General features: G+C 52.7%; 7 protein-coding genes across 7 annotated transcripts; 4 read left to right on the top strand and 3 right to left on the bottom strand.

Moving 5' to 3' along the window:
- Positions 1-59: 59 nt before the first annotated feature.
- On the top strand, positions 60-4,424 carry J4E92_000749 (uncharacterized protein; the record flags this gene model as incomplete). The annotated part of the gene is made up of 1 exon (XM_051492164.1): positions 60-4,424. One exon carries the CDS (start codon positions 60-62, stop codon positions 4,422-4,424), a length of 4,365 nt encoding a protein of 1,454 aa, XP_051357676.1.
- Positions 4,425-4,795: 371 nt separating this feature from the next.
- NDK1 (nucleoside diphosphate kinase) lies at positions 4,796-5,527 on the bottom strand (the record flags this gene model as incomplete). Its single annotated transcript, XM_051492163.1, has 4 exons — positions 4,796-5,058; positions 5,114-5,261; positions 5,407-5,437; positions 5,511-5,527. 4 exons carry the CDS (start codon positions 5,525-5,527, stop codon positions 4,796-4,798), a joined length of 459 nt encoding a protein of 152 aa, XP_051357675.1.
- A 310-nt stretch (positions 5,528-5,837) lies between these two features.
- Positions 5,838-8,973, top strand: J4E92_000747 (uncharacterized protein; the record flags this gene model as incomplete). The annotated part of the gene is made up of 3 exons (XM_051492162.1): positions 5,838-5,922; positions 6,018-6,801; positions 6,849-8,973. 3 exons carry the CDS (start codon positions 5,838-5,840, stop codon positions 8,971-8,973), a joined length of 2,994 nt encoding a protein of 997 aa, XP_051357674.1.
- A 295-nt stretch (positions 8,974-9,268) lies between these two features.
- J4E92_000746 (uncharacterized protein) lies at positions 9,269-9,913 on the bottom strand (the record flags this gene model as incomplete). Its single annotated transcript, XM_051492161.1, has 1 exon — positions 9,269-9,913. The coding sequence occupies one exon, from the start codon at positions 9,911-9,913 to the stop codon at positions 9,269-9,271; it is 645 nt and encodes a 214-aa protein (XP_051357673.1).
- A 791-nt stretch (positions 9,914-10,704) lies between these two features.
- J4E92_000745 (uncharacterized protein) lies at positions 10,705-11,305 on the top strand (the record flags this gene model as incomplete). Its single annotated transcript, XM_051492160.1, has 2 exons — positions 10,705-10,750; positions 10,818-11,305. 2 exons carry the CDS (start codon positions 10,705-10,707, stop codon positions 11,303-11,305), a joined length of 534 nt encoding a protein of 177 aa, XP_051357672.1.
- An 831-nt stretch (positions 11,306-12,136) lies between these two features.
- On the top strand, positions 12,137-12,728 carry J4E92_000744 (uncharacterized protein; the record flags this gene model as incomplete). Its single annotated transcript, XM_051492159.1, has 2 exons — positions 12,137-12,270; positions 12,323-12,728. The coding sequence occupies 2 exons, from the start codon at positions 12,137-12,139 to the stop codon at positions 12,726-12,728; spliced, it is 540 nt and encodes a 179-aa protein (XP_051357671.1).
- A 373-nt stretch (positions 12,729-13,101) lies between these two features.
- On the bottom strand, positions 13,102-14,327 carry J4E92_000743 (uncharacterized protein; the record flags this gene model as incomplete). Its single annotated transcript, XM_051492158.1, has 2 exons — positions 13,102-14,151; positions 14,202-14,327. 2 exons carry the CDS (start codon positions 14,325-14,327, stop codon positions 13,102-13,104), a joined length of 1,176 nt encoding a protein of 391 aa, XP_051357670.1.
- Positions 14,328-16,962: the final 2,635 nt, after the last annotated feature.

The raw sequence follows: 16,962 nt of genomic DNA, 5'->3' as shown, positions 1-16,962 counted from the left end.
AAATCGCCCTTCTCACCATGTCGCATTCATAACAAACATCTGCGCTCTCGCCGCGCATCATGGATTACACACATATCGCAGAGCTCAGTCCAGAGCTGGCCGCGATCGAATCGAAACAGTTCCGAGCGACCGTCACGTTAATATGGCCCTACTCGTCGTCGACGCGACAATTTGCCCTGCTGCTCGCTGAGCCCGACCTCCGGCTACGGCGCAAGAACGGACAAGTCAGAGCGCGCTTCTCTGGCGCCAGCGCGAAGGCCATTGCGACAGCAGGCGTGGGCATTGGCGATGAAGTGGTTCTGAGCCTACGAGGCGCCGACTTTGTCAAGGAAGGCGCCGTCAGCACACCAGGCAAGAGCATTGAGTGGGAGCTATCATACACACAGACAGTAGTGATCCGGGTCTATCGAAATGGCAGCGAAACAGCAAATCTCGAACTCGTCGATGCCGCGCCTACGCCTGCGATCGGATCGCCTCTCCGCCCAGCAGCCCCGATACCTGCGCGCGAATTCTCCTCCCCTGCTTTCTTCAAGCGGGCGCGCTTATCCGACGGTCCCTCCTTCCCAGCACCCTACGATCCCTTGGCGGACGAGACGGAAGACGGCCATGACCGAAAGCGACCCAGGAAGTCATACGGGGACTGGAAGGCGTGGACGTACAGCGCGAGGACACCGTCGCCGGAGAAAGAGGACGTGGATATGGAAGAAGAGCTCAATTCTGTTGAAGCGTCGCCTAGCCGTGCAGGGCAGCTTCCACGCACCCCCGTTTCGCCTCAACGACCAGCCAGACCCTTATATGTTCAGGAAGATGAGGAGACGGAGCCGAATACTCCAACAGACGAGGGTGCAGAGGTCGTTGGCGAGTCTTCTACGGGGCCACCAAAGGACGCCGATTCCCACGATCTCTACACTGGGCCCGACGAACACCCACCATCAGATGCACAATATGCTTTTGGAGGCGATACCGAGATTGACACTGAAGTAAATACCGAGGAAGAAGGCAACACGCGTGATGAGCTTAATGCTACCAGCACTAGCACCACCGAGGCGGATGTCGAAGAACAAGAAGACAGACCACTTGAGCGCGTCCAAGAACCAGTGGTTGACATAGAGGCGGTCACAGGAAAGGATAAGATAACTTCGACTCATGAAGCAAGCTCCTCAGAAGTCGTAGAATCACATGTGGAAACCGAACCTGTGCCCGCCGCTGGGGCTGACAACCACGCCAACAACGAGCTTACGATTGCTATGCCTCCTCCCGCCTTCCCATCGGTCGCCGCAGGCTTGTTGACGCCCATCGGTCGAGAGCCTGAAAGTCCAACGCTTGCGCCACAAGACGCCTCAAATCTTCCATTGCCGTCACCGTTTCCAGGCGAGCATGACGCTGATGCTGCGTCTTACTTCGGCGTTGCTACTACTATCGAACAGCCGGTCGAAGCCGATGCTACGGGAGACAAGGAAGAAGATCCACCAAGCGAAGCGAGCTACATCGGCGAGACGTCCTTCTTCAGCTCAATAGGCTCATCGAGAGCTTCGGTGTTCCACCCGAACCACGAGTCGGCCTTCACACCTGTACGATTCACGTTCGGCATGGACGGTGCTGGCTATTCTCGCCCCATGGAGCTATCGTCGCCTCCGCCAGAAGCTCAACCAGTCGAGGAGAAAGCTGAGAACATCGACGTTTCAACCTCGTCCGCCCCTCGCGAACACGACGATGGCGATTCGGAAGCAGAAGACATATCTCAGTCACGCCTGAGCACTCCCCAGAGCGATGATACAGATGAGGCAGTTGAAGATTTGACTACTGCAAATCCAGAGATGGTTGAAAACGAAACGGCCGAGCCAGAAGTCGTAGAACTCTCTTCGGGGGACGAAGGAGAAGCCTTCAGTGAGATCGAGCCGGAATCCATGGCAGTCGAATCTATGATGCAGCCCAACACTGCTCAACAGCCTGAAGAAGACCCCGATGTCTCGGATGACATGCAATCTGTAACCGGAAGCCTAGAAGACACCCGTGGCCAAGCACTGGATACAGGCACACAACATTCCACAGCTACGTCAGCTATCGTCGACTTAGGCTCCCCTTCAGACGATAACAGCGAGATCGACAACAGGCATGAAGAAGAGCAGCCTAGCTCTAGCCGAAGACAGTCTCATTCTCAGGACCAGCCCTCTGCCATGGATCTTGGTAATCATAGTGAGTTTGTAAACCTGGATTTTGCGACCACGGACGCACATGCTCTTGATACATCAGAGGAGCAAACAATTACTCACACTAAATCTCAGGAACCGGAGCCTGACGCTGTACCACACCCCACGGAGGAACCGTTTTCACCTGTCGGTGATCTGCCAGAATCGAGCTTGGAGGCTACTGACGACTACTTGCAAGACGCATTTCCGATGGAACACGCATCATTCGGGCAGGAACATGAGCAAATAGCTGCCTTTGAAGATGATCGCCAATCGGATGTCCACATGGAAACAATAGAAGGGGCCGCTGTATTCCAGGCAGACGAATTCAATGACCAATTAGCGCCTGTCGATACGGCCCAGACAGCTAACGAGCCTGTGAATCAACATTCTGGCATCCTCAGGTCCGATGCTCACAAGAGCGAAAGCATGAGTGCTGTGCTTGAGCCGCCTGCAAGAAATACTAGGTCAAAAGCAAAGGCCTCGGCGCCCCTGGAGAACGAAGATGCTGCTGTCCCTGAAGCCAACAAACGATCCAAAAGATCTGTGACTTCTCGTGCCCGTTCAGCCGTATCACCACCCAGAACACGCGCTCATTCTGCCCTCTCTCCTTCACAAGAATCCACACAGACGTCTCCTTATAGTCTTCGCTCACAGTCGAGATTGTCGCCAATGGAAAGCTTGTCAACCGGTGTTAGCATTGCTCGTCAGCGAGGCTCGCGTAGACATGCTTCGCAAAGAAGTGTAGACTCTATACCCGATATTGAAGTATCCCAAACGCACGAGTATGACCGATTCGTTTCCAGCTTCCAGCCGTCGCAGGAGTTGGGTGCCTCACAAGGCAGATATTCCGATGTCGCTTTCATCAAAGACTCTGAAGAAGAGAGCGCACGCTCCGAGTATTCGATATCTACTGTGCATCCATCAGACATGGAGTATATGCATCACAGCGATCCTGTCGACCGTGCCAATGCTTTTGATGCTGAGAATGATGAAGGCTTGAAACCGCCGCCAGCAACTGCGCCAGAGTTGGGGCTCTCGAAGCAAAAGGTCAGAGGGAAGAAGAACGCGCAGCAAAGCGTGGAGATGAGGAGTAGTAGTCCTGCTCAACCCGAATCTCCGTACTTTACACAGCCATTGGTCAGCAGTCCAGGTACACAACGACATGTAGCGCGATCAAAGGACACAATAACTCCCAGCCCACGTAACGTACGAAGAACGAGGAGAAAAGTATATGATCTTCCAGGTGGAGGTAGCCAAGACGTCAATGATATTGACGCGCTCATGCGCAGCTCACCACCCGTTTCACCTAGAATCGACCAACGGACGAGACAACAGGGCAAAAGGCCCATCACCCCAGTTGCAAGCCAGCAGACTGCCATGGAGTCGCAGCCCAGCACCACGGCCCAAAATGAACAAAACACCCTTTTAACGCCTCAGCTCACACAAACCACCTCTGCAGGTCTGCGCTCCTTCCAAGCCGACGCCAAGGTCGACATGGAAGCCGTGACTGCCTCACCAGAGCCCAAAACAACACCGCGCCGCAAACACAAATCGACTGACGCAACAACTATCCCCGCATCTCCAACGTTGATTGATCCATCGTCCGACGACGCCAACACCGATACGCCGGAACCACCCTCGGTCGGCCTTTCCACGCCACTAGCTTACTATACTCCTCTAAAGGACCTCGTCTACTTCCTCAACCGCTCCTCCGACTTCCACTCGGCTACCAAACCCGACATACTTGCCCTGGTCACCTCTCAAACTACTCCAAGCGAGAAAGCCAAGAAGGGACCAAAACACTGGTTCACCAGTCTGCAGATAACAGATGCTAGCTCCTGGCCCGAGACGATAACGGTACAGATCTTCCGCGCTTATCAGAATGCACTCCCAGAGGCGCAGGTTGGCGATGTGATCTTACTCCGCGCGTTCGCAGTGAAGTCGTTGAACCGGCATCCCATGCTTACAAGCACAGATGAGAGTGCATGGTGCGTATGGCGCTGGGGCAAACCTGTCTGGGGAGCGAAGAGAGGTGCGTTTGGTGAGTTGAGGGCAAGAGAGGAGATCAAAGGACCGGCTGTTGAGAAGGGTGCAGGGGAATGGCGCGAAGTGGAGAAGTTGAGAGGTTGGTATACCGCGAAGATAGGTACTGAGTTGGCGAAGAAAGAGGAGGCGAGGGTTCGAACGAGGAGTAAAGATAAAGGGAAAGAGCCGGCAGGTGAAGATGCATGAGGGTTGTGGGCTTTTGCGCGGCGTTGAGGAACGTCTAGAGTGTAGTATGGTTATGGTATGGCGCATGTATAGGATTCACTGGGTGCATTACGTTCATGCTTTGGTGGACCACATTAGCATGAGCAGCACTGCATCACTTTGCGAGTCAACAAAGTATTGAGAGATCATTCATGTGTCTCATTGGTTTCTACCATATTCCTTTTCATGCGATCGTATCTTCATAGCCCACACCTAAACCCTGAAGTCTAGAGCCAGCTTTTCGCCCAGAGCGTCTATGACTACTAGGCCAGTCCGTGGACCGGCTGTCCGTCGCAGAAGCTCGTAGCTACTAATCTCGCTCCATTCTCTCGTAGTCTAACTGTATGAGGCGTCTATTTCTCGTAAACCCAGTCGTGCTGGGCGGACTTCCAGCTCTGGACCTCACCCTCCTTGAACCAGAGAGCGATCTCCTTCTTGCCGTTCTCGACGCTGTCGGAGCCGTGGCAGACGTTGCGGCCAACGTCGAGGGCGAAGTCACCACGGATGGTGCCGGGGGCGGAGGCGAGGGGGTTGGTAGCACCGAGGATGGAGCGGCCGGTCTTGACGGCGTCACGGCCCTCCCAGACCATGGCGCAGACGGGGCCGGAGCCCATGTCTGGAGGGTGTTAGTGGTGGGACTGGGTATATCTCGTTCGGCATGGCCAACGTACAGGCAATTAGACCGGGGAAGAAGGGCTTGTCGCTCAAGTCGGCGTAGTGCTTCTCGAGGTGCTCCTTGGAGGGAGTGACGAGCTTGATGGCGGCGAGCTTGAAGCCGCGGTTCTCGAAGCGGGTGATGATGGGACCGATGAGGCCACGCTGTTGAGTAATTGTTAGTATATGTGCTTTTTATGTTTTGTTGAGAACCCCGCTGTCCCAGTTGTAACAGCAGAATCATTGCAACAATTGATCCACTGTTGACAGCTTGAAGAGTACAGATTCGAGAACTGAGAGAGCAACATACCTGAACACCGTCAGGCTTGATAGCGATGAAGCTATTCAGCTGTCAGTATACTGTTCACCGCCCTTCAGCTGCCCCTCGTCTTGGGATCAGGATGCCCAACGTACGTCTGCTCGGTAGTCATTTTGGCGATGAATTGACGTTTGAGTTTTTGTGTAAAAGTGATATGTCTTTACGACTTGATGAGAGGAAACGAGAAGGAGAGGCGGACGTGTAGCTGGAATTTTATGAAGGGGGTGGGGTATCGACGCCCTCGTTGTTGTCTAGTGGGGTAGCTTGCATAAAATTATGCCTGATTTGTGCAAGAGAGCTGGACCCTGACCTTGGCGCTGCTTCAAAGTCCACATGGCATCTCGAGCGCTGAGGACTGGCCGATTGACTGATTGACTGGTGATATTCCAGGCTGGCTTCTGTGTATTAGAGAGCTGCCTGTCATGATTACTTTACGGAAGCAGCCTCCCCGGTGGACGGCTGTGTTTTTGGTGTTGGCGTTGTTGGCTTGCCTGTTCGTGCCAGCTGGTATGTAGCTAAGCTCACCCCCGATATCTCCAGTCCACGACGGCATTCTTTCTGCATACATGCGAAGTTACAAGGAGGTTACTAAGGGATATTAGTATCGGTCAAGCACGAGAACTTCAAAACATGCAGTCAATCGGGCTTCTGCAAGCGCAACCGCCAGTTCGCCGATGACGTCTCCGCTTCGAGCTCCTGGACCTCGCCCTACGTCCTCGACCCTGCCTCAATCACATTCACGAATGGCCAATTAGATGCTGTCGTACTCAAGACACTGAAGGAAGGCGAAGAGAAAGCTCGCTTGCCGCTTACCGTCACCTTCCTCGAGTCGGGCGTGGCACGCGTTACTCTTGACGAAGAGAAGAGGGCCAAGGGCGACATCCAACTGCGACACGACAGTCAAGCACGGAAGGAGCGATACAACGAGGCGGCACAATGGACTCTTGTTGGAGGGCTCGACCCGTCCAAGGGCGCTGCTTTCAACCCCGAGACGGAAGATGGCTACACCAAGGTTGTCTACGGCAAGGGCAGCAAGCACCAAGCCGTCATCCGCCACGCGCCCTTCGGCATCGAGTTCCAACGCGATGGCGAGACGCAAGTCAAGTTCAATGAACGCGGCTACATGAACGTCGAACACTGGCGACCCAAGGTCGAGAAGCCCCAAGAGGAGAAGAAAGAGGGCGAGGAAGAAGCCAAGGAGGAAGTCAAGAAGACCGAAGAGCCTGTAGAGGACGAAAGCACGTGGTGGGACGAGAGCTTTGGTGGCAACACAGACAGCAAGCCGAGAGGCCCTGAGGCTGTTGCGCTAGACATCACGTTCCCTGGATACGCGCACGTCTTTGGTATCCCAGAGCACGCGACAAGGCTATCTCTCAAGACCACCAGGTGCGCAGTATCCACACAAATACATCTACTTAGCTGACAATTCCTAGGGGCGGCGACAATGCCTACACCGAGCCATACCGACTGTACAACGCCGACGTCTTCGAGTACGAGATGGACAGCCCCATGACCCTCTACGGCGCCATTCCATTCATGCAAGCCCATCGCAAGGGTTCCACCGTCGGTGTCTTTTGGCTCAACGGTGCCGAGACCTGGATCGACGTGACAAAGAAGAGGAACACTGCGAACCCGCTCGCTCTTGGTGTTGAGGGCCATACCGATACTGAGACGCACTGGATGTCTGAGAGTGGTCTGCTGGACGTCTTTGTCTTCCTCGGACCGACTCCTCAGGATCTCACTCGCCAGTATGGTGAGCTGACTGGTTACACGGCTATGCCCCAGTCCTTCGCTATCGCCTACCACCAGTGTCGATGGAACTACGTCACCGATGAGGATGTCAAAGACGTCGACCGCAGGTTTGACAAGTTCAACATCCCGTACGATGTTATCTGGCTTGATATTGAATACACACAGGAGAAGAAGTACTTCACCTGGGATCCTCTGACCTTCGCCAACCCCGAAGGCATGCAGCAGCAGCTCGACAAGCGTGACAGGAAGCTTGTTGCGATCATCGACCCTCATATCAAGAATACGAACGATTACCCGATCATCGACGAGCTGAGGAAGAAGGACCTCGCTGTCAAGAACAAGGAAGGCAAGCAGTACGAGGGCTGGTGCTGGCCTGGCTCGTCCATGTGGATTGACTGCTTCAACCCGGCTGCCATCGACTGGTGGAAGGGCTTGTTCAACTACGACAAGTTCAAGGGCACTGCCCACAACACCTTCATTTGGAACGACATGAACGAGCCCTCGGTGTTCAACGGCCCTGAGACAACCATGCCCAAGGACAACTTGCATCACGGTAACTGGGAGCATCGGGATGTTCACAACATCAACGGTATGACTTTCCACAACGCGACATACCAAGCCATCACGGAGCGCAAGAATGGCGAGGTTCGCCGTCCCTTCGTGCTCACCCGAGCTTTCTACTCTGGTAGTCAGCGCACTGCTGCCATGTGGACTGGCGACAACCAGGCAGAGTGGAGCCATCTTGAGGCTTCCATACCCATGGTACTTAACCAGGGTATCTCTGGCTTCCCCTTCGGTGGTGCGGATGTAGGAGGTTTCTTCGGTAACCCAAGCAAAGAACTCTTGACTCGCTGGTACCAGGCTGGTATCTACTACCCGTTCTTCCGTGGCCACGCTCATATCGACACTCGTCGTCGTGAGCCATACGTCGCTGGCTCTCCGTACACGGAGATCATCACTCAGGCCCTGCGTCTTCGTTACCAGCTCCTACCTGCCTGGTACACTGCCTTCCACGAGGCTCACACCACCGGTGCCCCTATCGTCCGACCCAACTTCTGGGTCCACCCTGCCGATGAGCGTGGTTTCGAAGTCGACGACCAACTCTACATTGGTTCCACTGGTCTTCTCGCCAAGCCAGTCACCAAGGAGGGTGCTGACAGTGTCTCTATCTATATCGCGGACGACCAGCCCTACTACGATTACTTTGACTTCACCACTTACAGCGGCGCTGGACACCACACTGTACCAGCTCCTCTCGAGAAGATTCCTCTTCTTATGCAGGGCGGCCATGTCATTCCACGCCGCGACCGTCCTCGTCGTTCCTCTGGACTCATGAAGTACGACCCCTTCACTCTGGTCGTCGCACTCGACAAAGACGGTAACGCTGCCGGTACTCTGTACGTTGACGACGGCGAGACCTTCGATTACGAAATGGGTGCCTTCATCCACCGCCGCTTCTCCTTCGACGGCACCCGCCAGATTCTCACTTCCTCCAATCTCGACTCTAGCAAACGTACTGTCAAGTGCGAGAAGTACCTGAAGACGATGGAGAAGGTGCGTGTCGAGAAGATCATCATTGTCGGCGCGCCCAAGGCGTGGAAGGACAAGTCTGAGGTCGTCGTCATGCAGGAAGGTGAGAAGGAGACGCAGAGGAAGAAGCCAGTGCCGCTTGAGTTCCACGCTGCCGAGGGTAAGAAGGCTGCGTATGCGGTAGTGAGGGACCCGCGCGTGTTCATTACCAGAGGGTGGAAGATCGATTTCGCGGAGAAGGGTGCCGGGCACGAGCATCATGGCCATGAACATTGAGCTCTGGTGTATCTAGATGCATGGGAACCACGCACTGCAATAGGGAAAGGATCGTGGAATCTGAGATGAAACGCAATCTGTATAGAACTAAGATTACGAATGTGCGTCTTGCGCATATGAAGACATCTTCATCAGCGTGTATAGCTTCAGCCGCTCACTTTCTCACTGCTCGGACACTTTCGTGACCGGGCAGATACCACGGCCTCTCGCTCTGATCGGTGCGTTCTGTACGAACCGCATGTATGACGAAACATGCACCCTTACTCGCTGTCCGTTCCAATCTCAAGGTCGAACACTAAGCCATGGTATTAATCGCTAGCATTGCGCTGCGCCCCTTCTCATCTGCCTTTTTCCACACGCCATGCAGAGCACCGTCAAGCCCAACATCCCATAGGAAGCTCCAATCTGCAGTGAAGAACTCACCGCGTGGATAGTGATCGCCGAAGTGCTTCGCATCTTCTTCTGAGGCGCAGAAGGACACTGTTCTAACCCGCTGAGAGTTGACCACCCTTGTCTTGAGTTGGCCACAAATTTCATCAGCAATCCTAAGCACATAATGGTCCACCTTGTGCGAGAGAGGCAAGTCTTCCGAAAAGCCATAGATAATCGAAAGGCTCGCGAGATGGAGTAGAAAGATGCCCGCGACTTCATCGAACCATTGAATGATGCTGAAGCCTGCAGTCGGTTTGCAGTGCAGGCGGACGTGCTGCATTTCCGCGAAAGTCTCAGGTATGTCGATGCGGGCGTCTTGGAGCTGATCCTGGAAGATTTCGAGGTAGTTTCGGAATGTTTTGGCGCACTCGCTGTCCATTTCAGATCGAATCTGGTGACAGGATAGGTAGAGCCCGATGTAGGAGGAGAGAGGTGCTGTGTGCGGTATAGCAATGTAACCGTAGACTTGGTTGCGCAATTCGGCGGGCAGGTCAAGAAATGACGACATCTTGCACTCCGCTCTGGCAGACGCGGTTGGAGTGCTTGTGGTGGCTTGGAAGCTGTTGTTTGTTGATGCTTGGTGGGTGAGTGAGTGAGTGAGTGAGGAAGTGACCTGGATATGAACAACACGTACTAGTGCAGAAGGCGCTTCACATACGATGACATCAACGCCGTAGGCTGCTATCGGCAGGTCTTCCCGTTACTTGAACATCAACCCTCTCGTCCGACCGCCGACTATTCTATGGCTAATGCAATAGATGTGACTTATCTTATGGATATATGGCTGGAGGTACCGCGTGAACGGAGATCAGACCACGAGACCGAATTATCTTGACGATAGATCGGTAGCCGCGAGGGAAGACACGACGCAGCTATGAATGTGTCCGCCAATGAGTCAGACACTATTCGCATCATGGCTGACTGGCAGACTAGTGTGAGGAGCACACACCTTACTTAAGTCCTCAAGTGCAATATGTCGCACGACGCCATGACCACGCAGAACCGTGTCAAAGAAATAGACGTCGCACGGTGACCCAAGTGACGTACCAACATACTGAGTCTCGGCTCTTTATGAAGGTATGAGCTCAGTGTTTCTCTGATGGCGCAACGGCTATCGCAATAACACCATGCGATGATGGGTGGTGAGAACAATGACCAGACCGTTTCTTCACTGTGCGACTACTGCAGACTCAGTGTCTCCATTACACATCCGGCAACTAAATCACGCTACTGGCACGTTCCTTTCTCAGCCCGCTCGAACGAGGACAGTCAAAACACACGGCCTGGGTGACTGCTACTATGACTGCGAGAGAAGTGATGACTGGAGAGCACTATAAAAACTTCAGTGAGTTTGCATTCTTATACCAATACCACGACACCGCTACCAAACAGATCATCTCAATTATACGAAGCCCTTCAAAACAGCCACTACTACCTTCCGAATTGCTACTGGCAACGCATATCCGCAAACGAAGAAATCCGCGCATCAATCTGTACTCAGACACACTACATCATGGAGGATGAAATCTTTCAATCCCCGACGGATCTCTTTGCGAAAGTCACAAGCGACGTAACGATGCTCGGTATAACGCTCAGAAACCTACAGGCCGAAATCGACAAGCACAATGAGCCCCGACCAAAGAGCCCGGTGGACAGAATGAAGGATCTTGTTGGAAAGGAGAAGCGGAAAAGAGAGCGTGAGGAGAAGGCCAAAGCACTTCAAGGAAGGATTTCTAGTGCGTTCGACGAGTACGACAGGTTACAGGAAGATTCAGTTCGACACGGGGGTGAGAGTGTCGTCAGTCCGACAGAATCAGCACCTGTGAGGAAGGCTATCCGCGACTATGGCATACTCATCCAAGACTTGAAAAAGAAAATGGGAATGCGTACCGACGTGTGACCTCCAGAGATCAAGGGCAGGTTTGCGGCCGTTTCGGACGGCGTGGCGAGGTGAAGGGTCGTTGGTCTATACCAATCGGGCGGGGTGATCTTCATGTACACGTTACTCTAGAGCATGTGCTTGGAGTGGTTCACTACTCCAAACATATCATGATCTTAAAGCCATACATTAACGAAATCTACACCCTAAGCATATTAGATACTTCTCTTTCTTGCCACGTCTTACACATTCCTCAACGTTTCTACTCTTTTGAGATGTTCCCAATGTCAGCGTATAGGTAATATCAAACAGTCTTTCCGTTGCTGATTAGAGTTCGTGACGCTTGTCTTTGATACCTACCATCATCCCATATGGTCTTAAAAACCAAACCATACAGTACCATTTTGAGAGTCGCTCTAAGCCCTTGCAGTAGACATTCACATAATCTGACCAAGTATTCCTAGATTGCGTGTATGCGCTGGGCTTCGCCGGATGTGTTGCGGTAGATTTAAGAAGGGACGAAGACGTCACGCTCAACTTGGCATACTGCTCGGGACAATGACTTTACAATACCATTCCTCCGGACACTAGATTTATTACTGATTAATCGAATAACGTGTCACCAAGTATGCTTTGGAGAGGATTCGCGTAATATGGACATTTTATAACGCGTGACGTCAAAATGAACGAAGCTGAACGCAATTATTGGCCACTCACCACGACCCCGTGTCGCAACACCCACGTCAAATAGTTACACCAGACAATAGGAAGGGTTAATATCCACCTTCTTTACTTCCAAATTCTCCAAACAGCCTTTGCCTTCCTCTCATTGCCAATCAAATTCTAGTCGCCATGCCTCAATACCACACCGCGACCGGCACGGTCTCGTATCCAGATGCGAAATCGAGCTTTCCCAAGTTTCCGCAGGTCGGGTTCGGTCGCGCGGTCGCTATCGGTATCGGAGCCGGCTTCGTAGGAGCCTTAGTGTAAGACAGTCGCCTCCTAATCTTCTATCTGCAAATGCCTGACTTTCTCCAGCATGTCAGGATCGAACAAAGTCGAACAGTTCTTCACAGGCCGTCCAGACTCCTACGTACCCGCGCGAACGATGGGCAACCACATGGGTGTCTCGCCAGAATTCTACCAGCGCCACACCTTCCTGTTGAATCATGCTCATCACTTCGGTATGGGCATGCTTGCTGGACCTTTCAGAGCGGTCATGTCGTACTACGGCGTCATCGGACCGGTCGCTGTCTTCATGCACACCGGTATTCGCATCATGCTAGATCAATTGGTGGAGACCACGGCGAATGTGTCAATGGTTCCGTGGACGTGGCCGATCAACGAGCAGGTCATTGACATTGTGCATAAGGGGACATATGCGCTTGTCACTGGCTACATATGTGATAAGATGGTTAGGGGTGTTGACTGGTTCAATAGCTGATTGCTTTCGTTAGTTCAGCAGGCAGTGAACCTGAAGCATGAAGGGGGGCTCGGCGACTTGTTCAAGTCCCATGCTGTAAACTTCTTCCATATCGCATCCGCAGAGGCGATGTCCTGTCGAATGAATCTTCCAAATACGGGCGGCACATTCTCACATACATGATCGGTTAATTAGCAAATGTTGACCAAGAGCTCGTCGCTCTTATATGTGAGGGTGTTCGTCTTTTCATCCACCGCTGATAAAGAAATCCACCGTTGTCATGAAAATGTCAAAGTTGGTGGTCACCTAGTACAATGAGCCGAATACGATGTATAGTGATGTATTAAAATTTTAAGCGTTACTTTTGAGATGGAGCTTCGCAACACTAAAGCCCTTATGGCATGTTTGGATTTGGGGCGCCCTTGCTCAGCTTGAAATGGCCCGGATGCAAGTTCTGGAAGACGTGAGCGGGATCGTACTTTTTGCTCACAGAGACCAGTTTCTTAACATTCGCCGCTCCGTAACTAGCGATCGGATCCATGAACTGCGACGCGTAGTTCATGTAGATGTAGTCATTGTCCACGCCTTTGGCTTTTGCCTCTGCCTTGACCTTCTTGATGATCGTAGATAGGAACTTCAAGATAGTTGCTTCATCAGCTGCGTTGGTGAACGATGCACTCATGTTCATTATGAAGATAGGGCCTTTAGCGGGCGTAAGACCAAGGGCGTTGCCACCGTTCTTCTGCATACCCTTCAGTTGACCTTCAGTGATAGCCTGAATGGAGATTGTTGGGAATGCGCCTTGAAGATCTTGTACGTCTGGGATGAGACTGTAGAAGGTATTGACAAGGAAGCTGAATAGCTCGCGATCGACCTTGAATGTGGCGTCCCATTGGGTTTGGAGGGAGCCAAGCGTGTCGTTCGGTGAGCCACCATTCATCTTGACAGTAAGCTCGCTGAGGTAGCCAATTCCCGTGTCATCCATGACAGGCGTGAGAGCGTTGATATCATCAAAGACAGAGGCATTGGCAATGGGCTGGGCGTAATGCGTTTGAACGATCGCGATTTTGCCCATCCCTGGGTAGTTGCCAAATGATACGATCTCGGCAGCGTCGGTATCCTTCGAAGAGCCGACAGTAGCGAATTTGTAGATAGCGTCGAGGACGGCTGGGAAGTTGTTCTCTGTGAAAATGCGCTGGCCACCCCACATCTTGCCAAGGGGAAAGGCGTTGAGCTTGAAGTTAGTAACTATACCAAAGTTGTTACCGCCACCGCGAAGAGCCCAGTACAGATCAGCGAACTGAGTTGGGCTTGCGGTGACAACGAGACCAGACGCAGTCACAACCTCATAGCTAGCAACGTTGTCGCATGCCCATCCCAGCTTGTTCGAGAAGAACGAGATCCCGCCACCAAGAACGAGTCCCGGAACACCGACTGGAGCCATCTAAAACCATTTTAGCCTTTGTATCCCACACGTGAATGTAAAGAACCTACTCTGCCTCCAACAACACTGACACCAGATTTCTCGACACCCTTGTAGACATCGACCCAGCGAGTTCCGGCTCCAACGTTGGCATACTTCTTGTCATTCGACACTGCGACTTGATTGAAACGCTCCATCGAGACGGTGATACCGCCGTCAATACTCGACGCTCCGGCAAAAGCAGCATGGCCACCACCTTTTACAGCGAAAGGGCACTGCGTTAGGCGAGAGAGAAGAACTAGAGAAGACACTTCGATCGTGTTAGATGGCTTAAAGACACATCTCGGGTTCACGGTTCCCTGTTGAATGCTCCAATAACTGCCAGTAAAGGCGTCATACGCGGACGTCTCCTCAGACTGGAGCTTGTTGCCGCCATAGATCAGCTTCAGGGAGGAACACTGGGAAGCAGTCAGTACTCTAGATTATGAGCGAAGTGTTCGGTTCAAAACATACAGCAATAGAGCAACCGCTTGATGCAGTTCTTTCCACCAGACCAGAGAGCTCAGGAATAGCTGAGACATTGACGCCGTTGGATATCAAGGCTTCCGTTATGTTGAAGTCTGCGGGTTCAAAGATTCCATTCTGGGCTGAAACGGCTGCCACGATGGTGCTAAGCGAAAGAAAGGTCTTCATCTTGGACGTTGTGCGTAAAGAATGAACGATGCTGGGCGTGCTCGAGATGCCAGAATGCGGTGTAGTATTAGTTCAATTTATCATTCTGTACTGGAAGATCTTCCGCGGACCATAATTGGCACATCGTGCCCAGGTGCATGCGCGGTTCATCTCGCTTGGGGTTCCATGACTGCGTTGCTGGCTGTGAATGGCTCAATACTAGGGTTGTCGCATGCGAAGCTTAGCATACGTGCGGCGGTGGCAAAGTTCGAGCTTGGGACGCGGCGGAGTAAACCTTCCTGCGGGAAGGGAGCCCTTACTGTACCTACGGCTCGCTTGCATAGATTATATTGCGGCGGCAGACCCGACTGCTTCTGCCGTATCTACCTGTGTCATTGCGCTGGCACCCATCCTACTACATACCGTGACAAGAGAGAATGGTGTCCACTAATCGACGAACCAACCTCTTCGGCGAGATCTGGTAGCGATGTGGCGGATGATACGGGCGGACTCACGCGGGCAGTCGGTCGGCTGGTGCACGGGTGCGGCATTTGGCGCAGGTAGGTGCACATGCGGGACCCTGAACGCCAAGCGGCGCTTGGCCGGCGAGGCGGCAGCCTGCCGTCCGAGGATGGACGACGTTGTCGGCACCACGATCCCATGCCTGTATCGCGTCACCATCTATCTGAAGGCATTATCAACGATGCATCAACTGGTCAGCTGCCGGAATAGCAACTGATGAACGGCATCACTTAGCTGCTTCTCTTTCCTCGCAACGATCCTGAGTTCCTTAGGTTCCCGCTTCAATGGATCCATGCCCAGATGGGCCCGCACTCTACATCTGCAGTATGTGATTTTGGACGCCAGGTAGCCAATAGAATCCACAATAGAGATCCAGCAATCTGGTTAATGAGTACCCAGACACGCCATCGCAAGTGTGATCCCATCCGCCAGGACATATTACCTTTCTGGGGAAGTTTTTCTCGCTTCCTTCATGCGTTGAGCGCAAAATGAAAGGCCGCCACCGGTCGGAAGCCCTACACAGATACGCGGTACAATCCTGATTACATACGCTCAATACGGTCGCTCCTAGGGCCCACACGCGGACAATGCAACAAGCCGCAGCAATCTCTTCTACCAGCCTAATCCGGCCCATCCTCCCGGTGTTAGCCTAAGGAAACTTTTGTTTATGAGCCTGAGATCCTGCGTTCTAGATCGCATCGCATTTTCGGATACATACGACGTAGGATGCTTAGGACGGCAAGCCCAAACAGGGACAGGGTTTGTCCGTGACACTCAGCGTCCTTGAGGAAGGAGTCCACTTGTCAGTTTGGGTCAACGTACATCATCAGGTACCATTGAATCCTCATGCTGGCTGTCCCAGGGACCTGGGAACCACGCCGCAGAGCCTTCCAAGTCTTCCAAGAACCCCCGACATTTGTATTTCGACTCGAACGATGCTTTCCAGGACCTGTAAATCCGTTTGCCTATTGATTTCTCATCAACTCGAATGTCCGCACCCCCAAAGACACCTATCACGAGGGACGAGCTGGTGCGTGCAAACGCCGCCATGCTCGTCCTGACATCAACGATTGTGCTCTCTCGCATCACACTCCAAGTTTTGAAACGTCGATCATTCGACCTCTCGGACTTCTTCATTTACCTTGCTTTCGCTTTGTTCGTCTCAATGTGGACATGCTATCTGATGGCGGTAGGGCCTATGTTCCGGGTGTTCGCAGTCCTGGGAGGCCTGGCCGAACCCTACGCGACAATCATAGAAGATACCGCGGCCATGATAAGATTCATTGTGGCAGGCCAGATGTGCTTCTACACACTTCTTTTTTCGGTTAAGATGTCTTTGTTGACACTCTACCGTAAATTGCTAACCGGTCTGCCTGGTGTATACAAGAAGATATGGTGGGCTATCGTCTCGTTTTGTATCATCGTAAGTCATTTTTCTTACATTGGTCTCGTGTGCAGGATGCAAAGGCTTACTTCCGAAAGTCATGGATTGGCAGTGTTTTCAGCAGCATTTTTACGTGCGATAATCTCAAGACCAAGTATGCGCAAGGCAGATGCGTTGGCACCCCAAACGAGAACGACAGAATCATTTTCAGTCTTTATTTTGCCTACTCGGTAGACGTCGCTACCGACTTCGCA

Source organism: Alternaria infectoria, assembly GCF_024043175.1.
Source record: "Alternaria infectoria strain BMP 0036 chromosome Unknown scaffold_1, whole genome shotgun sequence".
Taxonomy (NCBI): Eukaryota; Fungi; Ascomycota; class Dothideomycetes; order Pleosporales; family Pleosporaceae; genus Alternaria; species Alternaria infectoria.
This window is presented reverse-complemented; position numbering and strand designations above follow the sequence as displayed.